The sequence below is a fragment of the Crocuta crocuta genome, unplaced genomic scaffold, assembly GCF_008692635.1.
Source record: "Crocuta crocuta isolate KB4526 unplaced genomic scaffold, BGI_CrCroc_1.0 scaffold9, whole genome shotgun sequence".
NCBI lineage: Eukaryota > Metazoa > Chordata > Mammalia > Carnivora > Hyaenidae > Crocuta > Crocuta crocuta.
In genome coordinates, this window is record NW_027551567.1 from 3,768,389 (window position 1) to 3,779,750 (window position 11,362).

At 36.4% G+C, this 11,362-nt stretch overlaps 1 protein-coding gene across 2 annotated transcripts in view; it reads right to left on the reverse strand.

The window, feature by feature from the left end:
* The window catches only part of ZNF292 (zinc finger protein 292), a 94,121-nt gene that overhangs the window by 39,376 nt on the left and 43,383 nt on the right, over positions 1-11,362 (reverse strand). For both annotated transcript variants that reach the window (XM_077750362.1, XM_077750361.1), the window contains exons 2-3: positions 2,111-2,265; positions 1,790-1,868 (exon numbers count right to left, since the gene is read on the reverse strand). In XM_077750362.1, coding sequence (XP_077606488.1) covers positions 1,790-1,868; positions 2,111-2,265 — 234 coding nt within the window. The remainder of the gene's footprint in view (positions 1-1,789; positions 1,869-2,110; positions 2,266-11,362) is intronic.

The following is an 11,362-nucleotide window of genomic DNA, read 5'->3' on the forward strand; positions in this document are numbered from 1 at the left end:
TTCATTTATTTATTATATAGCCTTGGTAATGTTCTATTTAAAGCTGTAACACTAAAACCTGCATACTAGTTGTTTCCAAGTATTCATACATTTAGTGAATTCTTCAAGACACAAAAGGACCAATAGTTTTTATCCAATTCAGAAAATGTTACTGGGAATGTCTATGGGCAATGAACTAGGGAAGAGAGGAACAGGTTCCTGCATTTATGGGGCTTATCCTCTTCTGGGGTAAAGAAAGGTTAGAACAGTGAAGCACAGGCTAAATGGAACAAATGCTGTGAAGCAGGTATAAAATAACCCCAAGGACACTTTTGCTCTCTGAAATGAGAGCAAAGTGTCATGGAAACTCTTAAAGTTACATACTACGTTTATACAAAAAGTCTATTTCTCAGAGCCATAGAGTCTTCCCGCTGCAACAAGTTCCGGTGCTGGAAGAAATTTTCTTTGAGTAATTGCTGAAAGCTACCACATAAGGATTTAAAGAGTAATTTCCTTCTCATTAACTCATAAGAAAAAGTATCAACTAGTGCTACTGTTTCAAAAAGGAGAGTTTAAAAGTTTATCTTATGTCAACAAACAAAATAATGAGAACTTCAGTACTGTATTTGCATATAAACAACTTAATTCTGGGATAAAATGCCAAATAATGAAAAGCTCTAAAATAATTATTTTCCTAAAAATAAATACTTGCTGGGGAAAATAACCTAATACATGAGTTACTGATATGCTGAGGTAGAAACTACATGATCAAAAAGTTATTTGCAACAGGACAAACAAGACAAGACACCTTCATTTCAACAAACAACTAAGTATTATGTGTAAGATACTATGTGGAATCCTAGGATATTAAGATATGAATCCTACCTTCAAGAATTTTGCAACTGATGAAGATTTTAATGGTTAATATTGAAATAGGAAAGCTGACTTCTCTACCTAGTTTATTTCACATGCTTCTAAAATTTGAGAATAAAATTCTCTTTAATATATCTCCTAAAGAAAAACATCAAGCCAAAATATATTTTAAGAACTCTGGCTAGAGAAAGAGACAACTATACTTTCTGAAACTACCTAGCAGAAACATTCTTTTTAATTAATCAGTTAATCAAAACATATAGTATGTCCAGCTATAGTATATCCAGCACAATCTAGTGCTTGAAACAAAATTTAACATTCTTGAAAATATTCCAAGACAACTAAGTATTAAACTGTGTAGTACTTATGTAAAGTAGAATAATATCACTAAATAAAAGAGACAAAGCATGTGTTTTCAGTTATAGGAGAAAAGCATGAACTCTGGAATGAAGAACCTTGATTCAAGTAACTATTTTATAATATCAGCTGTACAAATTTGAGCAGATAAATATTTTAAAGTATGAGCCTCAGTTTCCTCACCTTTAAAATGGGAAAAATATACCTACCCCCACAAAGTTTTCATAAGGATTAAATGATATATTAAATTCTTATAAACATACTGCAGATTAGTTAAACTGTTTCTAAATACAAATTAGGGCATTTTCTTTTGTTTTCCCTTTCTGGTCTGGCAAAGTCCTAAAGTGATCTTAAAGAACAGTGCAATATCCAACCAATCTAGTCTATCTAAATGTAATTTATTCATTTAGCACACATTTATTGAACATCTACTATATGCACGATATTAGTGTTAATAAGAGCTGTAATTAATACTTGTTAGGACTCAGCTGTTTTAAAGTGTAATCAAAAAATTTATTAAGAGTAAAGAAAACAGACAGAAGAAATGCCTATATGAAATCTAATAGGTAGATATTCTCACCTGCACCAGTGTCTGAAATTGTTCCCACTGTTTATCTGATAACTCAACAGGTAGGCACAATAAAAGTTCAACACAGCTTCTAAAAAACAAAAAATTGATAAGGATACAAATAATTGTTAAAATTCATTAAAGTAAAATAAAACAAACCATTCTAGTATCAATAGATATCCCAAAACTATTCTATTTAAACTTAAATTATAATTTAATTTATAATTTAATTATAATTATAACAAATTATAATTAGAATCATAAAAGACTAAAATACAGAATTAAAACAAAAGAGCTATATCTGATTTTTTATTTACTCAAAGGTTTACTCACAATGCCAAGCGTTCCAGAACCAATGCTACATTTTCGCATTCAGAGGTAAGATAAGGTCGGGCTTTAACATAACTTTGGATAGCCACTGTGTATACCTCCAATAAAGGTAAAGGGTCTTCGGAAGTTTTCCATTTCTCTGCATATTCAAGGAGTGTCTGTTTTGAAAGGAATGACAAAAAGTATTCAATGTAAATCAAAATACACACTGGCTAATCAACTGTTTTTCTTTCTTCCTTCAGAAATTCTGAAAAACATGTTTTATTTATGAAAACAAATAGTAGCTTATACCAATTATAATATTAAAAGTAATAAAGTCTTATTTCCAGCAGCTTTCTGTAGGAGAAAAGATTAGTGTTAATTCATCCAACAACAGCATCACTTCATGAAGAATGATTTTCAGTAGTGCAAACATTATCTTCGTTAGTCAAAATGTCACCTTTCACCCCCAAATTCCTAAGATTTAAAAGTCATTTCAAAGAGAAGATACCTAGACCAGCTTGACCAGGAGGCATGCAGTGAAGAATTGCAAATATTTACATTTCTATTTTTCATATAGGGAGCATAATATTCAACACCTAAAATAAATAAATTGCACATATAGTCAGAAAAAAAACACGTAACATTTCAGTTAACAAAAAAATAATAGTACAACATATTACTATTTTTATGACAAGTTTTATCATTTAAAAAATCATCTAAGAACTTCAACATACATAAAGAAATATTAAGATATTAAAGAATGATAAGGTCAATATCTTTTGTAATAAAGTGCTTATTTTTTAAAATAAAAACCACTCCTCATCCCTTAATGAAGTAAATATTTCAAATGCACCATATCAGAATTACAAAAAGGAAAAAACTCTGATGTTTATTCATTCTATAGAAGGAAGAGGTGGAAGAAACTGGCAGCAGCATTTAAACAGACACTCACATTTAAGATTCTACAACTATTAAAATCCTGATTTACTAAAAAGTATTATCTAAAAGGTTCTATAAATATGCTAAATAAAGAAGTACTCCATAAAGAAATAAAGAAAACTGCCATAGTTGGTCCTCTTCACACTTCAAGATTTAAGACTCATCTCATCCATGTGTAAATTCAGTGTCCTTTCCTAGAAAAGAGGGTATTTTGAATGAAAACTCCATGAGGGCTTATGTCCTCTGGCATACAGAAGCAACTTTTTAAAAAAATGTAGATAGGTAAGAAGGTAGGAAGGAAGTTAGAAAGTTAGGAAGGAGGAAAGAAGAAATTACATTCAACCATTAAACATTCAAAACACTCCCGTGTCTTCTCTACTACCTCTGATTAGTAGTTAACTAATCAGAGAAAATAAGGAAGGAAGAAAGGACTAGAATGGGTAATCTGGTAAATTAAAGAGCAACATACCAACAACTCACTTTATGAACAGTCATATATCCACAGACCCTGACCCTCTCCAAGTTGGAAAGAAGTGCAGGTAACCTGAAGACCCATGCACTCAACTTGCCACTGATATATGAAGTGAGGGCAGTCTTGTTAAAGAACTGAGTCCTTAACCTGTGGAATGTTATGCTAAGTTCAGGTAGTTAGTGTCAAGTCTTAATTGTTGGACACCTATTTGGTTTTGGAGAGTCAGAGAATTGGGAAAAAACCATGTATTTCATGTCAGCAGTTAAAAAAAAAAACACAACAAAACTTCTAAAAATCTAAACAAAACCTACCAAATGAATGGAAAGATCTGCATTTGGAGGTTCTTTTGTGATTATCCATCTATTTCTAGAAATGAAATGGAGTATATTCTGTGTCTAAAAGATGTTGCACATGCAAATGTTGGTAAGGTTGGTTTTAATGCTTTCCTTGGACATTTTATGGTGATGCTACAGAGGATGACCTAACTCACGTGTGCAAGAATTTCAGAAGTAACACCAATGATGCATACAATTCTTACTTCAGCTAGCACTTGTTTTTATACACAAAGCTATTAAATATTATTTTCCTTTTTCTGAAAAACATGTTTAGATGTCTAAGGGATTTCATGCTTGGGAAATGTTCCTAATCTAACACAGATTAGATTGAACACATAGGCCTCTTGCAGTAATGAATCAATTTCCATAATAGTATTAACTTTTGCTAGAAGAGAAAATATATCATACAAATTTCCCAATAGTTTTGAAATTGTAAGCTTCCTTTTATTATCTCCTAATCTCCCCCCCCCAAAAAACTAAAAAAAGGTGATACATTTCTACATATATACATATCCAGGCATAACTCATTTTATTGCACTTTATTGTGGCTTGAAGGCATTATTTTTTTTTTTAATAAATTTAAGGTTTTTGGCAACTTGGCATTGAGCAAGTCTATCAGCACAATTTTTCCAACAGTATTTGCTTACTTCATGTCTCTGTCATATTTTGGTAATTCTTGCAGTATTTCAAATGATAATTTTTCATCATTATTATTTTGTTTGTCATGGTGATCAGTGATCTTTGATTTTACTACTGGAATTGTTTAGGGCACCACAAACTGTACCCATAAGACAGTGAACTTAATCTATAAACGCTGCCCATGTTCTGACTGCTCCACTGACCATCTCTCTCCTTCTCTTGGGACCTCCCTATTCTCAGAGTCATAACAATATTGAAATTAGGGCAATTAACCCCACTGCGACGTCTAAGTATTCAAGAGAAAGAAGAGTCACACGTCTACCACTTTAAATCAAAAGCTAGAAATGACTAAGCTTAATGAGGAAGGCATGCTGACAGCCACGACAAGCTGAAAGCTAGGCCTCCCGTGCCAAACAGCCATGTTATGAATACAAAGTTACAGTTCTTGAAGGAAATGAAAAGTGCTACTTCCATGAATACACAGATGCTGATAAAGTGAAACAGTCTTAGTTACTGATATCCAGAGAGTTTTAGTGGTCTGAATAGAAGGCCACCAGCCACAACATTGCCTTAAATCGAAGACCCTAACTCTCTTCAATCTATGAAGACACAGAGGTGGGTAAACTGCAGAAGAACTCTTTGAAGCCAGCAGAGGTTGGTTCAAGAAAAGATTTAAGAAAAGAAGTCATCTCTGTAACATGAAAGAGTAAGGTGATGCAGCAGCAAGTGCTGATAGAGAAGCTACAGCAAGTTATCCAAAAGATCTAAGATCATTAATGAAAGTGGCCACAGTATAAAACAGATTTTCAGTGTAGACCAAACAGCCTTCTGTTGCAAGATGCCATGTAAGACTTTCTTAGCTAGAAATGAGTAATGCTTGGTTTCAAAATTTCAAGGGATAGGCTGACTCTCTTGTCAGGGCTCATACAGCTGATAACTAAGCTGAAGCCCATGCTGAAGATACAGCATATCTGTTTACAACACGGTTTACTGGATATTTTAAGCCCACTGTTGAGAAAAAGATTCCTTTCAAAATGTTACCACTCATTGACAATGCACCTGGCCACACAGAGCTATGATAGAGATGTACAAGATTCATGCTGTTTTCATACCTAACACAACATCTGTTCTGCAGCCCATGGATCAAAGAGTTATTTCAACTTTTACATCTTATTATTTAAGAAATACATTTCACAAGGCTAGAACTGCCCAAAATAGTGATTCTTCTGATGGATCTGAGCAACGTAAATTGAAAACATTCTGGAGAAGATTCACCATTCAAAATGCCATTAAGAACATTCATGATTCATAAAAAGACATCAAAATATCAACATTAAAAGGAGTTTTGGGGGCCTGGGTGGCTCAGTCGGTTAAGCATCTGACTCCTGATATTAGGCTCAGGTCATGATCTCACAGTCTGTGAGATGGAATCCACATCAAGCTCCATGCTGACGGTGCTGAGCCTGCTTGGGATTCTCAATCTCTCTCTCTCTCTCTCTCCCCCTACCCTGCCTGCACACATGCATACTTGCTCTCTGTCTCTCAAAATAAACAAACATTATTTTAAGAAAATGTCACTGCCACCCCACCTTCAGCAACTACCACCCTGATCAGTCAGCAGCTATCATAAAACCAAGACCCTCCCCTTGCAAAAAGATTATGACTCACTAAAAGCTCAGATGATGGTTAGCATGTTTTAGCAACATTTTTAAACTACATACATATTTTTTAGACTGAATGCTACTGCACGCCAAATAGACTGCAACATACTGTAATTTTATATGTACTGGGAAACCAAAAGATTTATTAAACTTACTTTATTGTAATATTTATACACTGCTTTATTGCAGTGGTCTGGAATTGAATCTCCAGTATCTTTGAGGTATGCTTGTATCTCCATTTTCCCCAAGATCTCCACTTGTTGGTATGTATAGCTCTGCAAAGGGTACTCAGACATTACTTTATTCCTTTATGAATTCTGTTCTACTGTCCTCAGATGAAAGAAGTTTTTAAACTTAACTCTAATGTGTAACCAAAGATGAGTTCTTTTAGGTTTAACAGAATCTGAGTTGATGAGAAAAATAATTGACAAATCACAGAATGTTAAAACCAGAAAGTAACTTAAAAACTATCTTTTTTTTAACCTAATTTTACAGATGAGGAAAGATGGAGAGGAAGCAGATTTTGGTGAAAAGGAGACCATTTAGGTGGCTATATAACGGTCTAGGAAAAACATGAGTAGGGAGAGGGTAGAAAGATGACGAAATATTGAGATGTTATGAAAAGAGTGATGATATGCTTGCTCATAAAGGTTACATATAAGACAATACATTAAAAACTTGAGTTAATGGGGCGCCTGGGTGGCTCAGTCAGTTAAGCATCGACTTCAGCTCAGGTCATGATCTCAATGGTTCATGGGCTCGAGCCCTGCGTCAGTTCATGGGTCTGTGCTGACAGGTAGCTCAGAGCCTGGAGCCTGCTTCAGATTCTGTATCTCCCTCTCTCTATGACCCTCCCCTGCTCACGCTGTCTCTCTCTCTTAGAAATAAAAACGTTAAAGAAAGTTTTTAAGTTGGGTTAAAAAGCAATTATGTAAGGAAAAAAAGGCAAATATCTATGTGTCTAAGGCTTTAAGCACTGATATTAATAGCAGTAGTATATATTTGTAGAGGTTCCTTTGTTTCAAAGACACTAAGATCAGCAGAACCACTGTGAAATTGGAAGTATCCCCAACATAACTGGTTATTAAATTACGTTTTCTTCAATTAAAAAAGAGTACTTTTTTATATCTACCTTAATCTACACAAGGGCTTTTAGGTAGGAATCTCAGACTGATCAGACTCATTTTTGTTTACAGAATTAGAAGAGACCTTAAAGATCATTAATTCCGTTTTACAGAGTAGTAGTAATTAAAGGGTCCAGTGACCTGCACACTATGAATAGAACTGGTAATTAGCAAAGCCAGGCACCCTTACTCTCTGTGAAACATTCTGTCCACCACAAACAAATACTGTTTGTGTTAATGTTAAGAGAACTAGTAAAACTGCAGTGTTACTTTATAACTACAAAGTACCTTTTACATGTATTACTTCAATTATTCCTCGTAACTATGAGATGAAGTACTACTTATCCAATTTGCCCACCATACTAGAATTAAATAACTTCTTTATCAATTAAGCTCATTTTAGCTGCAAGTAAGTAAATCCAACTCAAAGCAACATACAGTAAGACAATTTTTTCACTTAACAGGAAATAAAGAAGCAGTTCTGGACTGGTTAGTAGCTCAACAATGTCTTCAAGACTGTGATGAGCACTGGGTATCATATGTAAGTGATGAATAACTAAAGGCTACACCTGAAATTAATACGACACTGTATGTTAACTAACTAGAATTTAAATAAAAACTTGATGGCACAAAAACAGACACATAGACCAATGGAAAATAGAGAACCCAGAATTGGACCCACATATGTATGGCCAGCTAATCTTTGACAAAGCAGGAAAGAGCATCCAATGGAAAAAAGACAGCCTCTAACAGATGGTGCTGGGAGAACTGGACAACATGCAGAAGAATGAAACTAGATCACTTTCTTACACCATACACAAAAATAAACTCAAAATGGATAAAGGACCTGAACGGGAGACAGGAAACCATCAAAACCCTAGAGGAGGAAGCAGGAAACAACCTCCTTGACCTCAACCACAGCAATCTCTTACTTGACACATCCCCAAAGGCAAGGGAATCAAAAGCACAAAGGAACTATTGGGACCTCATCAAGATAAAAAGCTTCTGCATGGCAAGGGAAACAATCAATAAAACTAACAGGCAACCAACAGAATGGGAAAAGATAGTTGCAAATGACATATCAGATAAAGGGCTAGTATCCAATATCTATAAGGAACTCATCAAACTCCACACCCGAAAAACAAACAATCCAGTGAAGAAATGGGCAGAAGATATGAACAGACACTTCTCCAAAGAAGACATCGATGGCCAACAGACACCTGAAAAGATGCTCAGCGTCCCTCCTCATCAGGGAAATACAAATCAAAACCACAGGAGATACCACCTCATTCCAGTCAGAGTGGAGAAAAGGAACAAATCAGGAGACTATAGATGGTGGCGACGATGTCGAGAAATGGGCACCCTCCTACACTGTTGGTGGGAATGTAAAATGGTGCAGCCCCTCTGGAAAACAGTGTGGAGGTTCCTCAGAAAATTAACAACAGAACTCCCCTATGACCCAGCAATAGTACTGCTAGGAATTTATCTAAGGGATACAGAAGTGCTGATGCATAGGTGCACATGTACCCCAATGTTCATAGCAGCACTTTCAACAATAGCCAAATCATGGAAAGAACCTAAGTGTCCATCAACTGACAAATGGATCAAGAAGATGTGGTTTATCTATACAATGGAATACTACATGGCAATGAGAAAGAATGAAATCTGGCCATATGTAGCAACGTGGATGGAACTTGAGGGTGTTATGCTGAGCGAAAGAAGTCAGGCAGAGAAAGACGGATACCATATGCTTCTAGTTATAGGAGGATTAGGAGGAACTTAACAGAGGACCATGGGGGAGGAGAAGGGGAAAGTAGCTGGGGAGAGGGAGAGAGGCAAACCATGAGAGACTCTTGAATGCCGAGAACCAACTGAAGGCTGATGGGGGTGGGAAGGAGGGGAAAGGGGGGTGATAGGCATGGAGGAGGGCACTTGTTGGGATGAGCATTGGGTGTTAAATGGAATCCAACTTGACAATAAACTATGAAAGAAAAAATAAAATAAAAACTTGAAAAAAAATACAAACAAAAATAAAACACAATATCTTCAAGAACCCACATATGTCTTCACTCTACCATCCTCAGACAGTGTGCCCCCACCCTAAATCTCCAGGTCTTAACAGAGTGAAACAGGTTTCTTATCCAGACTCAGCAGCAACCAGGAAGATGAGACCATCTCTTCATGTACATCTCATTTAGAAACAAGGAAACCTTTCCCAGAAACCCCAAACCCAAGTCTCATCAGTAGACCTCTCCTCAGGTCTCAATGGCCTGAACTGCATTACATACCTATGTCAAAAATCACCCAGTCATAATGGAACCCTATGGCTGAGTTTTAAACCAATCAGAACCCCCTCTCCAATGCAGAAGATAGGGATTGAGTCTCTGAAGCACAAAGCCATGTGGAGGTAGGAAACTACGTGAATACAATCAGGGTTCTATTAGGAAAGTGAAGGAGGGGCCAGTCTCACACTTGGGTTGTCTCACTAATGGTGCTTTATGTCCACATGCCCTCAGGAACAAATAAGGGGCGCCTGGGTGGCTCAGTGTGTTGAGCATCTGACTCTTGATTCCTGCTCAGGTCAGGATCTCAAGGTTTGTGGGTCCGAGCCCCGTGACAGGCTCTGCACTAGTGGTTTGGAACCTGCTATGCTCTGTGCTCTGGGCTGACAGAGTGGAGCCTGCTTGGGATACTCTGTCTCCCTTTGTCTCTGCTCCTCCTCTGCTTGTGTGCACACTCTCACTCTCTCACTCACTCTCTCAAAATAAATGAACATTTTTTTAAAAAAAGATCCTCTCTCTCCCTCAAAAAAAAAAAAAAAGCCACTATGATCTGGTTTTGGGGGGGGCGATAATATAGAAGAGATAGGGAAAGAAAAAAAGGTTTTTCTGTAAGGCACCAGATTGCTTCCATTAATGAGTAAACTATAAGCATGGCAAGAAAATTTAAAACTCTGTTCTATGAAGAATAACTGATGGAACTAATATTGCTTAATCTGGATAATAAATAACATTTACTGAATATTTACTGTAGGCTAGGCGCTATTCTGAGAGCTTTATATGTAATACCTACTAGCAATTAGATAAATTACAGTAATATATTAAAAATGAACAAACTGGGGCACAAAAAGATCACAATAACACGCCCCAGACTACAGAGCTAGTTAAGGGGCAGAGAAATGATTCAAACACTGGCTTTAGAGTTTGAGTTCTATTATGTTTTACATTTCTGAAGAAATTTTTGATTCACAGCCAAATTCACAAATTTGAAGACCTGTCACATTAAGAGAAGAGTAAGTTTTCTTCTGTGTGATCTCAAAGAACAAACCAGGACCATCAGGTTAAAGTCTGAAGGAGATAATATTTCTACTTCCTCTGAGGCAGAGCCATCAAACAATGAGAGTTAACCAAAATAGGACCGATTAGCCTCCTGGGACAAGAGTACAGATCACACTTACTCAAGAAGGAGCAAGTGGACTCTGAGTTCACACTGCTAGAGAGGAGTCCTACTTTGGAGACACATTCTATTATAGTGGAAAAGACCTCACTTTCTGTTGGGGGGGGGGCGGTCCTAAACTGGTGGTTCACAGACATTTTGATTACTGTATTCTTTTCAAATTATTTTGGTTTCTAATACTTAAAAATAAGTTTGGGGCACCTGGGTGGCTCCAGTCGGGTAAGCGTCCAACTCTTGATTTCAGCTCAGGTCATGATCTCACACTTCATTAAATTCAAGCCCCACACTGGGCTTGCACTGACAGTGAGGAGACTTTTAGGGATTCTCTCACTCTCCTCTCTCTTAAAATAAATAAATTAAATAATAATAATAATAAAAGTAAGTCTTACATAAAATTTGATTTCTGGCTTTTCCTTTTAAAAAATTTAAAATTTTTGGCATNAACAGAATGATGAGTCAAGGTCCTCCGGTATGGACTCTCTGGTTGCCCTTAGCCTCACCTAGATGCCTCCCTCTTTAAGGGGCCTATTTGACCCCTACAAGGTATTTGCGGAGCAAGCCTAAAGAGGAGAAAGAAATACAAGTAAAAGAAAGGTTAAAGGATCATGCTCCAACAGGATCCCTAATGCAGTATTTCCCAATGCCCT